The sequence below is a fragment of the Mesoplodon bidens genome, assembly GCF_964165515.1.
Source record: "Mesoplodon bidens genome assembly, chromosome: 13".
Classification (NCBI taxonomy): domain Eukaryota; kingdom Metazoa; phylum Chordata; class Mammalia; order Artiodactyla; family Ziphiidae; genus Mesoplodon; species Mesoplodon bidens.
The window spans coordinates 19872236-19889530 of NC_138169.1; the positions used below are offsets into that span (position 1 = coordinate 19872236).

A 17295-nucleotide genomic window follows, 5' to 3' on the forward strand; every position below is an offset into this window, starting at 1 on the left:
GCAATGTGTATTATGTGTGTTTGTGTGTGTTGTGTATATGTATTTGTGTATATATATGTGTATGTGTGTATGTGTTTGCATTTGTGTGTATGTATGTGTTTTTGTGTATTTTTTTGGTGTACATGTATTTGTGTATATATTTGCATATGGATATATTGGTGTGTATGCATCTGTGTGTGTGTGTGTGTGTGTGCATGCACATCTCTCTGGGTGAATCACCGGAAGCAGGGGTAATGGAGCAGTGTTGTAAGATTGTAACGTGCCCACAGATCGTGGAGGAGGTGGTGGGTGTGTCCTGCCCGGGAGAGATGCTGGAGGGTTTGGGATCCTGAGGCAATGGACAGACACACCGGCTCCCCGCCTCCTCCCCGGGTTCACACTTACGTCAAGGCTGCAATTCTGTTGCCTGACAAGTTGAGCCATCGCCTGAAATAAACATGAGAGAGATGTTTTGACATGTGATGTTTCAAAAAAAAAAATACAGAGTCAAATTTGGCTGAGACTGTTTTAAGAATCCCTCCAGGAGAGCCAAGTCAGGGTGGATGGGAGCAGATCCCATGAAGAGGAGATGCTAGGAAACATGAAAGAATTAAGTATTTACATAGAATCATACATTTTAACGTTTATTTTTAGAAACTACCAACAGCAAATGTTACAAAATACAAAAAGAGGTAGAATTTTAAAGCTATGTCTCCCTCTCTCCCCCTCGCCCCGTCACTCGGTTCCCCTCCCAGAGGCAGTGTGGTGACAGTTTTCCTATGTCCTCCTCACATATTCTGTGCATTTTCAAATATTTGCATATATATTTTTTCTCGCCCCACCTGTTGCTTCCAGCCTTGCCTTATTCACTTGACAGTGTATCTTGGAAGTCACTCCATATCAGGACACATACATCTTCCTCGTTCCTTTGAACAATTAAAGAGTATCCCATGCTATGATTGTTCTATAATTTTAAAATATAAAAATACATTTTAAAAAACCAAAATTCCCTTTTATCTTGGCTCATCTTAACCTTAAAACTGTAGACCTTTTATTAATAGAACTTTAGACTTAAAAGGAAATTGAATTTGTCTGTGTAAAAGTATCTCAGGACTTTTAGAATGTTCTATGCCCCTTCCCCACAAAGTGGGGCATAGAAGGTTCCTGGTTCCTGGTTCTTTGGAGGGGGATTGTCCTCCCTCCCTGGATCAATCTCTCCCGTTTTGCACCTTAAAAAATTATCACAGTCGCCAATTCGCTTTCAGTGTTTGTCAGCATGCTGAACATGATGTTTTAGAAAAGAGATTTGTTTTTTAAAATGTAACAAAAATTAAAATTTAAGGGCATATATGAAAACAGACGGTCCTGGGATATATCAGGAGTCTTTAAGTAGACAGTAATATCGTTCATGGACATGAGAGAGGGGTCCAGGGATCATCTGGGGATCGTTCATTCACTCATTCATTCATACATGGATTCATTCATTCATTCACTCACTCACTGATTCATTCATTCATTCCTTCACTCACTCATTCATGCATCCATCCATTGTCAGTTGCTCCCCTGACCACCGTGGCTGTCTCTTAACTTGGTGCCAGGGTTGGAGGGTGAACAGACCCCAGTGCCTGCCCTCAGGGAGCTCACAGCCTGGAGGAGACCATCAAACAAACAGTAAGCACAGTCCAGCACAATAAGCTGTATGATGAGCTGAGCACAGGGGGATTTTATGGGGTCCCAATGGGAGACCCAGTCCCGCTGCCGATGGAGGCAATCAGGAGAGGCTTCTTGGAGGAGCTGATGCCTGAGCTGTGTTTCAGGTACACATTCCAGGCAGACCTGGGCCAGCACTGGCCAGCAGCTGATGGACTATACCAAGAAGTCTCCCAGAGGGGCGTTTCCTGGGTGCAATGACAGCAGGAGTTGGTGGAATGGAGCATAACTGGCCATAGACTTGGAGCCGCCTGTGTTTGAATCGGGTCCCTTCACTCACTCCTGAGACCCCGGGTGAGTCGCTTCACCTCCCTGTGCCTCGGTCTTCTCATCCGGAAACTGGGGATAATTCACAGTACCTGCCTCTTAGGATTGTCGGGAGGACTAATCTGGGCAGCTTGGCACACAGGAAGAGCCGTTCCAAGGTCCCTTCTTGTTGTACCTGTCCATCTGTGAAATGGGCGTGTGAAAGCATCTCCTCTGGGACTTAAGCTAGACGGTCGGTGCACATAAGAAATCTGACTTGGTGCCAGGCATGCAGTGGGTGCTCCTTACACGTTCCTGGTTATGACTACTTTTATTTTTTTTTATTTTTATTTTTTTTTGCGGTATGCGGGCCTCTCACTGTTGTGGCCTCTCCCGTGGTGGAGCACAGGCTCCGGACGAGCAGGCTCAGCGGCCATGGCTCACGGGCCCAGCCGCTCCACGGCATGTGGGATCTTCCCGGACCGGGGCACGAACCCGCGTCCCCTGCATCGGCAGGCAGACTCTCAACCACTGCGCCACCAGGGAAGCCCATGACTACTTTTATTGCCTCTTTGCCCACCTCCGACACCCAGAGCACAGGGTGCCTGCTGGGTTTCTGGAGTCTGGGAGACCCCGCCTCCGAGACCAATGAGAACCTGGGCCCCCCAGCTCAGCTGTCCTTTCTGTTTATAGACTTGGAGGTTGAGACCGTCGGGAGAGCCAGGAAGCCCCCCCGACCACGGAGCCCTGCGGGGCACCCCCTGCTGGAACCAGGAACGCCTCCTGAGGACCAGCTGCCAACGTGTGTTCCTGTCACTTTAGGTGACACACTTGCCCCCTGGAGTCAGCGTGTCTCTGCCGGAGCTGTCATTTTGCAGCCTGCGTACCCGGCTGGGCCCTGGAGGAGGGCAGGTGTGCTGGGGTCAGTTCACTCTGTGATGGAGGCGAGCAGCTGGCTGATGTCTGGGTCAGGAGAGATGTTGAGCGATCTGGTTAAGGCAGCCCCTTTGCTCTCAGCTGAATGACAGGGCTGTCAGGCCTCCTCGTTAGAGTGTTTGTTTAAATGATGTGCTTCTGGGAGCTAAGCAGTGGACGTCATCATCATCATCATCATCATCTCAACTGGAATCTATTTGGCACTTACTGTATGCTGGGCGTGTGCAGCTCTCACCAGATGTCTTACAAAATCCCCCCAACTCCCCTAAGCACCCTCCCCATCCCCATTTTACAGATGGGAAAATTGAGGTTTTGAGCGGTTTGCTCATAGCTACCAAAAGGCAGAGCTGGATTTGCCCTGGTCTGCCCCATCTCAGAGCCTTCCCCACCTCCAGCTCATCAGAGCCCCGGGGTAGGTTCATTTCCCATCTGCAACCTAAAAGTTCGTGCTTTCCCTTGCTAATCACCAGGCACTGCTAGCTTTTCCATAGAGTGTTTATGAAAACTGATTTTATTCAAGGAGTGAACAACATCACTTCATCATCAGTCAGGTGGGCAAACCCAGCAAGGGTGTGAACCATCCAAACGGGCACTCCTTTAAAGGGGAAGAAACCAATCCCTCTTCACCAGGAAACAGGTGACAGCTCACACAGGCCGACTTGGTGAGCTCCGGACATTAGCCACCAGGCAGAGGTGAGCCATCAAGTGGCAGAGGGCCCCTGAGACCTGCCATCCCTAGCCACTAAGTCACCAAGAGAGGAAACCGAGGCTCAGAGAAGTGGGGGCTTTGCTCGAGGTCATCCAGAGAGGGAGCCAGCGCTGAGCTTGACACCTTTGCTCACCACGATGAGTCAGGGGACCCAGTCCAGGAACAGGTGTGTTTCTGTGGGGGGAGCCGCAGCACCACCGCCCAGGTGGGCCAGTTCAGCCCCGTCCCTGAGGCCCAGCACGTGTCCTTCTCCACCTGCTCGCCGCTCTTGCCCTGTGCACCTCTCTCCCTGTGCCCATCTCTGCGTGCCTTCCAGTGCCGGTTGTGTTTTCTCCGTTTGTCTTGCTCTCTGTCTTAGCTATGCCCCCATCCAAGCCACCACCATGTGCCACACAAAGCCACACCTGGCTCTACCTGACTACACCTGGCCACACCTGGCCAGACTGCACTGTTGTTCCCAGAGCCCATTGAGAGGGGTCAGAAACTGGTGTGCCACCAACCTTCCCCAGGAAGCACCATGCCCTGCCGTGGGGCAGGGGCACAAGGCCTGGCTTGCGTTGCCACCTGAGGTGACACTGTGGACTCCCAGAAGCCCATCAGCTGCGCCGACGCCTCCTAGCTGGGACACAAGTCCACAGGGCAGGGACGCTGTGAGGGTTTTTGCTGACAGCACTGGGAGAGCGTTCTGAGGGCTCTGTCCTGCCCCGTTCCTGTCCGTTTCCTTCTGGCCTGACTGCCTTACCTTGTTCTCCCTTCTCCCCTTTTCGTGTTTTCATTCCTCCCCACCTTCCCTCCTTCCTCCCTTCCTCCCTCCTTCTTTCCTATTCAGTGAGCCCTTAACTCTGTGCCAGGAGCTGTAACTAAGCTCCGGGAATCCAGTGGTGACAAGACACAGCTCTGCCCTTTTGGAGGCTGCATGTACTGGGAGGAACATTCATCCAGGGAACCGTCCAAGTGCTGAGAACCCCCAGCCGAGGCCAGGGCTCGGAGAGACCTAGCCTCAGGCGGGAATCTGCTCGGAGGGGCCACCACGCACTCTGCCGTGTGAAGGAGGCCGCCCTTAGCCAGGCGAACAGCTGTGCTGTGAAGGTGCACGGGTTGGGGGGGGGTTGGGCGTCACCGTGGCTGCAGCACAGGGGAGGGAGGGAGGGTGCGAAGAGGTGGCCAGCAGAGTGGGCGCTGGACATCCAGGCCCTGCGGGCCACAGTGGGACAGACAGTGCTCTTAAGAGCCTGGAGCGGGGGGTACAGGGTGGATGGGAGGCACACTGGGGGACTCGGCCCATCCTTGGCCTGCTGCCCACCTCCTCCCCTCTCTGGGCCTGAGGCCCCACCCTGGGTGCAGCTGGGGAATGCACTGTGGTAACCAGGCACAGGCCAGGGGATCAGGACACCTGGATTCGAGGCATGGCCAGGCATCCTTTCATCTCTCTGGCCCTCAATTTTCCCATCAGTGAGATGGTCATTGAAGGCCCTACAAAGCTCTCCATGTCAAGCCAGAGCTTGGAGAATGCAGCAGTTTGTGGGAGTATTTTGGGGCTTGGGTGTCAAGCAAACCAAGTTCAAATGGCAGCTCCGCCACTTTTTAACTGTACTGCCTTGGGTGTGTCAGGTCCCCTCTCTGGGCCTCAGTCTCCTCCCCTGTAAAATGGGTCCATTACGGCTCCTACCACATAGCGTTGTTTGGGAGCATTAGATGGCAAAGTGAAAGGTCATCACCAGCGCTCACAGTAATGTTAGCCCTTGATATTATTGTTAGTATTATTGCTCAGCCGTTGTGCAAGTCTGAGCTGGGCACAAGGCAGGGAGGTGCCACCAGGCCCCGGGGGCACTGGGACAGAGCCAGCGTCACCCCAGCCTGCGTCCCATGACACCAGAGCACCCTGCACAGCTGAGAGTGTCCAGTTGCAGAGGGGGGAGGGGGACGCACATCTTGAATTGCTCCGTCAGCCGCAGGCCACCGAATACCGTTCTGACTCAGGCTTCTTTCCCAGGCGGATGTGTCAGACACCCCAAAATACACGCAGGCATCATATTTTCTCTTTTCCTCACTCCTTCCCTAATGACACGACCTTTTCTGGGTAAGGAGCTCACACCTACTCAGTGCAGAAAAGTTATTTTCAGAAACATATTCCTCCAGCAAATATTTATTCAACAAGTACTCCAGGCCTGGCATGGTTCTAAGCACTGGGGTGCAGCAGAGGATGAAGGAGTCCCCATTTTCATGCAGCTGACAGTCTAAAGGGTATAGATCAGGGATCAGCCAACTGCCTGTGGGCCAAATCCAGCTAGCCTCCTGTTTTGTAAATAAAGTTTTATTGGAACACAGACATTGTGCTGCTGACATGGTAACAACAGGAAAGCTGAAGTTGGGACAGAGACCCCATGGCCCACAAAGCCCAAAATATTTATTATCTGGCCCCTTATAGAAAGAGTTTGCTGGGCTCTGATAGAGATTAAGAAATGAAGAGCCCCCTTCTGATTTGTTTTTAATTCGTGATGTCTACTATATGATAGTGTTGGAGGAATGATTTAATTAATTTTATTTAATTTTATTATCTGATGATATTGGGATAAAAAAATCACAAGTGTGGATACTAACTAAAATCATCATCAATAATAGAAAGACAGCCCATTTCCTCACCACGTACAGTGCCACTGGTATCAGTTTTCTGTGGAAACTTCTGGAGATTTCCTTTGCTTATTCTCACATGCATTTACATATTTGTTTTTACAAAGCTGGTATCAACACATGTGCTGTTTTGTTACCTTTTTTAAAAAAATAATATTTGCTAGTATAAGGCAGACATCTTTCTGTGACAGTAAACATTCTTTCTGAGCATCATTTTCTTTGGCGGTGTTTATTCCATCACATGGATATATCATATTGTATTTCACTGATCCCCATCTTATTGGATATTTAGGACAACTCAGTGTTTTGCAATGTTATGTCCAATGTTTAGCAATCTTTCCTCTCCTGCGGGGAAGCGTCTGTGTTCATAGATCTTGGTGAGCGTGTCTAATGATTTTCTTGAGATAAATTTCTGGAACTAAAATTGCTGAGCCGAGAGTATGCACGTTTTAAATTTCAGGACATGTGTTGCCACTTGTTTAAACACAACCCTCAAAGGCGTCTGTTAGGCTGGTCTCCCCAGCCTGGGTGTTAGAAAACTGTCCATTATAGGTCCTGGGCTGCGGCAGTCGTGTTTGCCTGCAAGACGAGGGCCTAGAATTTTCACCTACCACCAGCTTGGGGCTTGGTGAGCTAGCCTGAGCAAGTGGTTTTTAAACCTGTCAAGTTCATGAGGCTTTTTTAGAGCATTTTAAAGTGCATTTCCTCATCTGAGCCTCTTGAAGCATCCTGGACAAGGTGGGAGGCTGCAAGGAGCCCAGAAAACTGGGTTCCAGGCCCCCCAGCCCTGACTTTCACTCCCTGTGAGCAATCCCTGCCTCTGAGTTTATCATCTATCTGAAAAAGTTTATCATCTGAAAAGATGAAAAAAAAACCCCAGCTGAATGGACTCAAGGGTCCTTGGAGATCTAAATGTTAAGATTCACGACTTACCTGGTGGTCCAGTGGTTAAGACTTCGCCTTCCAGTACGGAGGGTGTGGGTTCGATCCCTGGTCAGGGAGCTAAGATCCCACATGCCTCATGGCCAAAAAACCAAAAAACATAACACAGAAGCAAAATTGTAACAAATTCAATAAAGACTTTTAAAAATGGTCCACATTAAAAAAAATCTTTAAAAAAAATAAATGTTAAGATGTGATGACTTGGTGTGACAAATGACAGCTGAAATTTGGATTGTGGCTGGTTGATATCCATTGGGGGTGCATGTCAAAAAAAAGACCTGCCCATGACCCAAATGCGGGACTAATTTGGACACGTGTGCTCCTCAGACAACGCTTCTCTTTATCCATCATGTATTTTCAGACCACCTTGTAGATATCTACTCATCCGCAGACAGTGAGAGCTTTTATAGCAGCCCGTAAGGCAGAACTGATTTGGAAGAACACTCTGCCTTAAAGCTAACTTAAAAACCTGACTTTCAAAAAGTTTCAGAAGAGTTTTGGACCCTTTCTGTGGTTGATCTTGAGGCCTTGTAGCCCGGGGAGTGAAGATCAAGCCTCGTTGATCTGAACTGCTACCGGGTCTGCTACAGTGACGAGACATGAATAATTTGCACTGCGCACAAGGTTACCAGGATACTAGTGGGAGAAATTACTGACAAACAGCTGATTTCTTAAGCCTCATTTGCAAGATCAATTCCCTTAGATGATCCTAACCCCTGGAGTACTGCAGATTTGGGGGTTCTGTGTTAAAGCATAGGGACTGAGATGGCATTCAACCAAATACTTAACATCTGCATTGTCCAGACATTGAGGCACAGAGAGGTTAAGTAACTTGCCCAAGGTCACACAGCCTGAATACAGGATCTGTGTGATGGAGCCTGGATTTAAATCCAGGCATCTGGCTCCAGAAATAGTACTCATCCAACGGAGACTGAAAAACAACAGGTCAATTATAATGAACATAATTTGGGAAGTTCTACAGCAGTGCTCTTCAGTAGAAACTTTCTGCCATGATGGAAATGTCCTGTATCTTGTGCTGTTCAATATGGTAGCCACACGTGGCTATGGAGCCCTTGAAATATAGCTAGAGCCGCTGAGGAACTGGATTCTTCATATTTTTAACATTTTAATTAATTTAAATGAAATTTAAATAGCCACACGTGGCTAGCGGCTATCATATTGGACAGCACAGATATAGAGACTTGAGGTCTAGGGAATGGTGGGATCTGGCTCCTGAGCCAGCCTTAGGTGAGGGGAGTTCAGGGAAGGCTTCCTGGAGGAAGAGCCAGCAAAGCTGAAATCTGAACGACAGCCAGGTGGTGGTGGCTGCTCCAGCAGGTCTGGACATGAGGGATAGCCAACTGAGGAATGTGAGAGGAGGAAAGCGGGCTGGAGCAGCCAGTGAGAGGGGCTGGGAGGGCCTGGGGATGGGGGAGGGGCAGGGGACGGTGGGGAAAGAGCCCCACTAGTGAAAGTCCTACAAGCCATCCTTATGGTGTTTGGACTTGACCCTGGGGAGCTACTGAAGGGTTTTGAGCAGAGACACTGCAGGCTTAGATTTCAGTTTTGGAAAGTGTAGTGGGAAGAGAATATATGGGGACGGGGGCGAGCAGAGGTGAGGGAGGCAGGGGGATCCTAGAGCTGGCCAAAGTCTTCCTGGTGGAGACTTTGAAGGGCTTGGGGATTGATCCGACACGGGGATGAGAGTGACAGAGGAGTCAGGGATGCTGCTGTCCGGAATCCTGAGTCTGGCTTTAGGCAGTGGAGGGAGAAGACCTCCATCCCTGCCTGCGGGGATTACAGATCCGTGAGCGTGAATCTTAAACCTCTGCGGGAGGGCCCACAAATGGGGATGCATGGAAGCCAATGTATTTTGCTGAGCACCATTTATTCCCGCCACACCCTGCCGCCCAGAGCCTTCCAAAGGAGGTCAGGAAGCATTCCCCTGCCTCCTGCCCTGATTTCACCCTTAGCATCCTTCGGAACTTGCCATGCTGATTTCCAGAGGCCCCACCTGCAGATCCCTTCCTCCATCACTCAGCACCGAAAGATCCCCATCTCTTGGGGGTTTTGAGGACCCGAGAAGAATCACACTTTGCCAGGAGTCCGTCCCCCTGCCTGACTCTGGGGAGGGCCATGAGCCTGATTCTGATCACATCAGCTCCTATGTCCCGAGCACCTATATGCCAGGCACTGAGCTTAACGCGTTCTAGGGCTTATCTCCCTGAAGCCTCAAAACAACCCTTGTTTTTCCACTGAGGAAACTGAGGCTTGGATGGGCGGAGTCCCTTGGCCAGACCATCCAGCTGGGGCGGAGCAGAGACAGCAACCTCTCCGCTCCCAACCCTGAGCTGTAAGCTGTCCCTGAGCGGTCGCCTTTCTGCCTTATGCTGAGCTTGGCACACATGGGGCACAGACCTAGCATGCACCTTGCAGCCGTCTGCAAGCTGCTGGGGACAAGGATGTTGAGTCCACCAGAGGCAGCCCCCCAGGCCCCGACCTCTGGCCTCCGAATCCGACCCATGCGGTGGGTTAAGTTAGGGAATGGCCGATTCTGTGACAACTTTGAAAGCAGTAAGCAGCTGGGAGCATGCTCAGATGACCACTTCCATTCCTGGGTCCCAGGGGGAATTCTCTTAAGGGTACTGGGCGTCTGACCATGTCAGGTGACCTTTCAAGGCAAAAACATCCAAGTTTCCCCACCTGGGGACTGACTGAATCCCTCAGGCCTGCTAACAGCCACCCTCATGCTGCTCTGGACTTGTAGTTTGGGTGGACTGTTCCAAGGCCGCCTCGTATATGCTACCCCTCCACCCTGCGATTCTCTGCCTAGGGAGTTCTGTGGGAGTCATCAGAGATGTGTCACTTCAGCCCCAAGGATGTTCGTTGTATGGTTGATTATAACGGTGAACAGCAACCTAAATGCCATGACACTTGGAGATCGATTAAAGGAACAGTGCTGTGTCCGGGCAGCAGAATGTTCTTCAGCCGTTAATGATGATGCTCTAAACGAGTTGACCCAGACGAAATTCTGGGCAGGATTATGGCAGAATATGGTCACTGGGTGAGGGGTGACTTTTAAATATTATTTTTTGTGCTTTCCTGTAATTTTGACATGTTTTGCAACAAGCATTTGTGATTTTGGTAACGAGGAAAAGGAATCTACAGGCAGCGAAATGAGGGTGTGTGAGTGTGGTTGTTTACCAGGGTGACTGAGAGGCTTATCCTGATTCCCTGGGGTCCTTGCCCATACCTCGCCCATAGCATCCCCTCATGGGGTACGCAAGTGTCCCCAAAAGGTGAGAGAAGGAGAATGAGGAAGGAGATGGGCATTTATGGGGTGTTTCCTGAATGTCAGGTCCTTCCCTTGGAGCTATCATGTGTGTCTTCTCATTGGCATCTTGCCACGTCCCTGTGCCCCAGAGAGGGAGACAAAAGCCCTGAGGTCACACAGCAGAGCTTTTTCCCGAGGCGCCTGCTCACTCTGCAGGACCACACATGTTTGCTCTGCTAAGGATGGCTCCGTAGAAGTGTGAAGAGGTGTGCTCCCCCGTGGGAGGAAGATAAGCTACTGCAGGGCAGTCTGCCCACTGCCACTAAGCACCTACTGGGTGCCAGGCAGGCTCTGGGTGGGGAACAAAGGTGATGGAGTGTCCAATCTTAAAGGCTGCCTCGGCTGAGTTACAGAATCTGTGTAGTGACCCCCACCCCTGGTTCCCAAGTGCCTAGCACATGGTAGGTGCTCAGTAGATGTCTGTTGCATAAATAACTTATATGTCAAACTTTACCTGGCACAAAAATTAGTCCAGAGTAGGCAGGGAGAGTGCAGGGGAAGGCAAGGTCACTGTGGGCTGTTGCAATGGCTTGGGGTGGGAGGGATGGATAGGAAGTGGGAGAGGTACAAGCAAAGCCACAGAGGCTGGAAGGTAAGGCTTGTGTGGGATGCAGTGAGTAGGTCTCGGTGGGTGGGATGGGGCGTCTGTTTGGGGCAGGGGTAGGAGATGGGACTGGACAGGAAACCTGGGGCTCAATTACAAGGGGTGTTGGATCTCAGCAGGAGGACAGTAGGGAGCTGTGGAAGGTGTTTGAGCAGGAGATGCATATGCTCCAGAGCACATTGCAGCAGAATATGCCTCCTGACCCCAAGGGGAACACAAGGAGTGAGATGCTTCTGCTGGTGTTTCTGGAACTGGGGGCCAAGTTGTTCTCACCCCCTCACCCCGTGACCCCCAACTCCCTCCATATTCCTCATCCACTGGCTCCAAGCCATCAAGAGATGGTGACTGGGAACATCCTTCAAAGCTCAGAAGCCAAGGCCATTTTTTTTTTAACATCTTTATTGGAGTATAACTGCTTTACAATGGTGTGTTAGTTTCTGCTGTATAACAAAGTGAATCAGTTATACATATACATATGTTCCCATATCTCTTCCCTCTTGTGTCTCCCTCCCTCCCACCCTCCCTATCCCACCCCTCTAGGTCCTCACAAAGCACGGAGCTAATCTCCCTGTGCTATGTGGCTGCTTCCCACAAGCTATCTATTGTACATTTGGTAGTGTATATATGTCCATGCCACTCTCTCACTTCGTCCCAGCTTACCCTTCCCCCTCCCCGTGTTCTCAAGTCCATTCTCTACGTCTGCATCTTTATTCCTGTCCTTCCCCTAGGCTCTTCAGAACCATTTTTTTTAAAACATCTTTATTGGAGTATAATTGCTTTACAATGGTGTGTTAGTTTCTGCTTTATAACAAAGTGAATCAGTTATACATATACATCTGTTCCCATATCTCTTCCCTCTTGCGTCTCCCTCCCTCCCACCCTCCCTATTCCACGCCTCTAGGTGGTCACAAAGCACCGAGCTGATTTTGAATTGCTCTTGTGCCAATGGCCACCCAAGGGGCTGGAGTTTTGGTTTTGCCTTGAACATTCCAGCTGCTCCCCAATCAATAACACAGAGGCCCAAGTGTCAGCCAGTTCAACAGTCAGTCACCAGGGGCGGGGTTTTAATTTGCCGAGTGAACAAGTTAGGGAGGCCAGCACTTTGATGGAGATCACTAAGCCTCAGTGTTCTCGTCTGTAAAATGGGGATTGTAATGAGCTCCACCTCATGGGATTGCCATGCAGCTCAGCGAGGTGATATGCAGACAGCTTGATCAACACCAGGGACAAGTTAAACGCTCCACGAAGGCTGTGCTGGTGATGCTGGTGGTGGAAGCATGGCGACCGTGAGAACCTGGTGGCAGGGGACGGATGGGGGAGCACCATAACCAGACTGATAAGTCCTGGGAGCAGGGAAGATGTAGAGCAGTTTGGCCAGGGGTAGGGTGGTACCCACACAGGATGAAGGAGGGTGACCCCTTCATCTCAGTTTGCCTGGCTTTGGCACCCACCTGCATCCTGCGATGTCTTGGGCAAACCCGGATGGTAGGTCACCCTCATGCCCAGCACAGACGTTTGGACCCACTTCCGAGAGCTGTAGGGAGCTGAGGTGGGTTCGAGCAGGGGGCGATGCGGTGTGAGTTACCAGCTGGGACCAGGTTCTGAGCACTTTCCCTGATAGAAACCTCTGGCTTGTCCTTGCAGGATCAGCTGAAGCAGTGTTTCTCCAGGAGGACCCCCGAGGCCAAGGACACTGACACCCTCGTGCAGGAAGCCGACAGCCAGTATGGGACGTGGCTGGACCAGCACCAGAGCGGGGAGAGGTAGGGCGTGTGGGGTGGGGCCTCTGGGCAGGAGTCAGGGTGGCCCATCTGTCTCCTGATTTCTCTGTTAATAAGTAGAACCTGTTTTGTCTGTAACTATAAGAGCAAACCATTTCTTTTTATAAAACAGAAATTTAGAATGTACAAAAAACTTATTTTAAAATGATATATGAAATATCCAGAATAGGCAAATCCATAGAGACAGAAAGTAGATTTGTGGTTGCCAGGGGCTGGGGGGAGGGGGGAGGGGGAGTGACTGCTTAACAGGGACCAGATTTCCTTCTGGGGAGATGAAGATGTTCTAGAACCAGAGAGCGGTGATACTTGCACAACATTGTGAATGCACTACTGGTAAATTTCATGTTACGTGTGTTTCACTACCATAAAAAAAAATTACAAAGAAAATGAAGATCGCCTCTAATCCCAGAACACAGATATAACCTTCATTAATGTTTTTTGTTGTCTTTCTAGACTTTTTTCTCTATGTATATTGTGTGTTTACAAATATAGGAGCATATTACAGATACTGCTTTATAAGCTATGTCAGCATTTAGTATCACCGCTGTTAGAGGCTTGTAGGGCCCCTCAGGTGTCAGCCTGCCTGGGAAGGAATATTATTATGACTGTGGCAGAAGCCTGAAGGTTACTGAGCATCGCCTGGATTCAGGAGGCAGGCAGGTCTGAATTCCAGCTTCACTCCAGCTGGCTGTGAGGTCCTGGGTAAATTAGTTATATTTGCCAGATTTCACGCTCCTTCTCCATAGAAAGGGAATGACGCTCATAAAAAGAGCCAAGATGTGTTGAGCAGACAGGCCGAGCACTGTTATAAGCACGTTTACATTTAATCCTATCGCCCCATCTTGCAGAGGCAAAGACTGAGGCACATGGGGTTGTCAGGAGGGTAACCTGTGCAGCAGTTGGCATATTTCCCGGCACTTAGTAGGAGCTTGATACATTGCACCTGTTCATTGTTTTAAAAATGCAATTTTTCTTCTCTCCCTTGTGGGGGATCGAACACAGCAGCAGCTTCCTGGACACCGGAGGTGGGCTTGCTGTGTTCTCAGCTCACCCTTCCCACCGGCGGGCCACAGGATCGCACGGTGTTTTGAAGTCAGGGAGACCTGGGTCGACCCCAGCATGGCCACTTACCAGCTGTGTCACTGTGTGACTCAGTTTCCTCATCTGTGGGTTTCACAGCCCAGGGATATGGTGTGTTCATGGCTGAGCTGGACTCAGACGCAGGTCTCCCATCTCCTTCCCCTGCCCCCATCCGTCAGGAGCGGCCACACCCCTCTGCTGGTTTATGTCCCCTAGCTGTCATTGGTACTAAAGCTGGGTGGAGGTTGATGGAATTGGAAGTGGGTAAGAAAAGGGAAGCACAGGTTCCTTCCAGTACCCATGAAGGCTTTTTGTTTTCTTTCCTACCCTGTGATGTGTGTTAATCAGTGAGCGAGTCTGGAAGCCTGGGTGTCCTGGTTTTGCGGTCGCTGTGTGACCCTGGGAGGCCCCTTCTCCCTCTGGGACCTGGCGTCTCCCCTGTGTCCTGGGGTCGCCCCCTGCTGTCTCGCGGAGGCACTGCAGCTCCTCCTCCGGGAAAGGGCCCAGGAGCTGCTGTGCCCCCAACCCTGAGCAGCGGCGCCACCTGCAGCCTCCTCAGTAGTATTGCCCTCATTTTTTGTGGATTTGCCTCAGTCGCACCCCACACCCAAACATCCTGCCTATTCCAAGGAATAAATTCTTCCCCGAGCTGACAAAAAGCATGGTTGTGCTCCTGCAGTGAAACACCAGTACACCTGGGTTGCAGGTTCTTCCCAAGGGTGCAGCTCAGGGGTATTTCAGGGCAGACCCTCCTATCAGAGAGGTGGTGTCTGGTGTGCCCGTCCCCCCTTCCTTAGGGTTAGGCTCTCCTGTGCTCTTGGCTTTGGGGTCTTTTTAAGGGGGGAGCGGGGAGCCTATTTAATTTAATGGCTTGATTTATTGACATATTTTCTATCCTGTGTGGTTCCAATTATCCAAGTGGTACTTGGAATACATTATGGGCAGAAATTCCAGGAGGAGAGGGTCACGGACCTGGATTCTGGGGTCAGGTCTGTCCCTTTGGGCAGGCTACTTCACGTCTCTGTGCCTCAGTTTCCTCATCTTGAGCGAGGTTAGTATTTAATTTCCTGAGGTTAATCCTACCTCCTAGGGTTGTGGACGTTGCAGGATTTTAGGGTAATCACTGTAGGACTGTGAAGAGGATGGAACGATACAGTTGTTAGCACAGGGCCTGGCACGTAATAAGCGCTCCGTAAATCTTTAGTGAGTGAGTGAGTGAATGAATGGATGGATGAAACAATGCAGGAGATTCCCCCCCTCCTGCTCTCCCGCGGGTGACTGCCAGTGATTATTTGGCCTACATCAGCGCCGTGTGACAGAAATACAACACAAGCGGCAAACTCGAGACACACATGCAGTTTTAGTGTTCCAGTAGCCACATCAGTAAAAAAGAAACAGGCAAAATTAATTTTAACAGTATGTTCTCTTGAGCCCAATAGATCCGAAATACTGTCATTTTAACATGTAATCACTATAAAGTTATTAACGCGGTATTTTACATTCGTTTTTTTTCACTCAAAGTGCTGGGAATCAGTGTGTACTGATTGTACTCAGGGCCCAGCTCAGCCCTCACTCACCGCATGACAAGGGCCCAGCGGCCCACATGTGACCAGTGCCTCCCGTAATGGACAGCGCAGGGTTAGAGGGTCTTGAACGGGACATTCTGCACCCATTCTGCACCTGTTCAGGTGTTCTAGCGGCACCATGGACAGCACCTGGCTGGGCCCAGAGCGGTTCTCCTAACGGACGTTCTGTCTCTTGTTTCCCAGCATATAAAGCACACCCCACACCCTACCTTCTGCCACTTGCCTTCCTTGGAGTTCAGGTCTCTGAAACTACCTGCCCGACCAGGCCTCCCTCCCTTCCTTCCATTCTCGTAGCTTGGCCCCCGAGTCCCCATCCCCGGACGGCAGTGCCACATCGGCTCAGAAGCAGCCCCCCAGCAGCTGCTTGTCCTCCCTGTCCTCCCAAACGGAGACCACCTCTGCTGGGGACCAGCACGACTGCTCCAAGGACCAGCAGAGCACCAGCGTGGACCGATCCAGCACGGACCTGGAATCCACTGACGGGATGGAGGGGCCGCCCCCAGCAGATGCCTGCCCCGCAAAGAGGGTGGACGACTTCTCCTTTATCCATGTAAGTCAGTCGTCGGGAGCACATGCTGGAAACAGTCATCTCTTCTTAAAGGGACGTTCTAGCATCTCCCAATGAATTCCCCCTTTCCCTGGTAGAATCTGTATGCCAGGGCCCCCTGTGGTGGGTGCAGAGGGCACAGTCTGAGATGGGACTGAAGTCTACATGAGGCTTGTACCTGTCACACACCAGCTGTGTGTCTTGGGGCAACTGTCTTCACCTCTCTGAACCTCGGCTTCCTTATCCACCTGTAACCAGTACAGTGGGTTCCACAGCTGTGAATGCAATCACACATGTACAAATGAAAACTGAGCTGAGCCCTCACCTGTTAGGCGAACAGGCCATCTGGCCTCTCACCCCTGGCGGGTGGGAGGTGTCTGCCTGAGGTCTGCAAATCTAGGCGTGCAGCCTGGACTTCACTCAGACCGATTCTGCTGGGGGTTCTGACCAAGGTCTTGCCAAGTGGGACCATGTCCCTGGAGCCAGGGAATCCAAGCCTGTCTGTAAAGGGGAGCCTCCTCAGGCGTGGGCAGCCCTCAGAACTCAGCTCTTCTGGGGCCCATGGAGAGCCACCCCGCAGGATGCTAGCCACCCAAGTCCACCTGCCTCCGACCCAGCCCCTTCTAGACCTGCAGGGGTCAGGCAGGTTGGCCTTTTCAATCCTTGAGACCCAGGGGTCTTATTATTCTCCTTCCCTGACAATAGGGCTACCTGCCCACCCTCCTGAGGATGCATCTTCTAAATGATGCAAAATCCAAAACGGACCCTGTCTCCTCAGTGAAGCCTCACGTCCACACTCTTAGAGGTGGCTATACAGATGCCCCCAGAGAAGGACCATCACTGCTTTAGGTGTGGGGCTTCCTTTAGGGCCTCAAATGGGATTCTCCTTCCTAAATATGGTCAAGGTCTCTCTCTGGCATCTCTAAATAAGGGCAGAAATGAGGAAAGGCACACACTCCAAGTCTCCATTGGGGCACCCCACTATATCAACATGGACAGGGTGCAGATTGTCAGGATTTAGTTAGGTGATTTATTCAGTTATTCATCCAACAAACATTTATTGAGCTCCAGCTATGTCCCAAGCATTGCTCCAGCTTACATGCCCATACGATGTCACTGTGCCATAGCATAATTCTCCTGATTTACCTTCTGGAACACTAAGCCCAAGAGGCAAAACCCCTGCCCCATTTTTATTTTATTTTATTTTATT

General features: G+C 50.7%; 1 protein-coding gene across 4 annotated transcripts in view; it reads left to right on the forward strand.

Moving 5' to 3' along the window:
• Positions 1-17295, forward strand: part of KIAA1671 — a 188594-nt gene that overhangs the window by 157725 nt on the left and 13574 nt on the right. For all 4 annotated transcript variants that reach the window (XM_081252305.1, XM_081252306.1, XM_081252308.1 and 1 more), the window contains 2 exons: positions 12736-12854; positions 15833-16088. In XM_081252305.1, coding sequence (XP_081108431.1) covers positions 12736-12854; positions 15833-16088 — 375 coding nt within the window. The remainder of the gene's footprint in view (positions 1-12735; positions 12855-15832; positions 16089-17295) is intronic.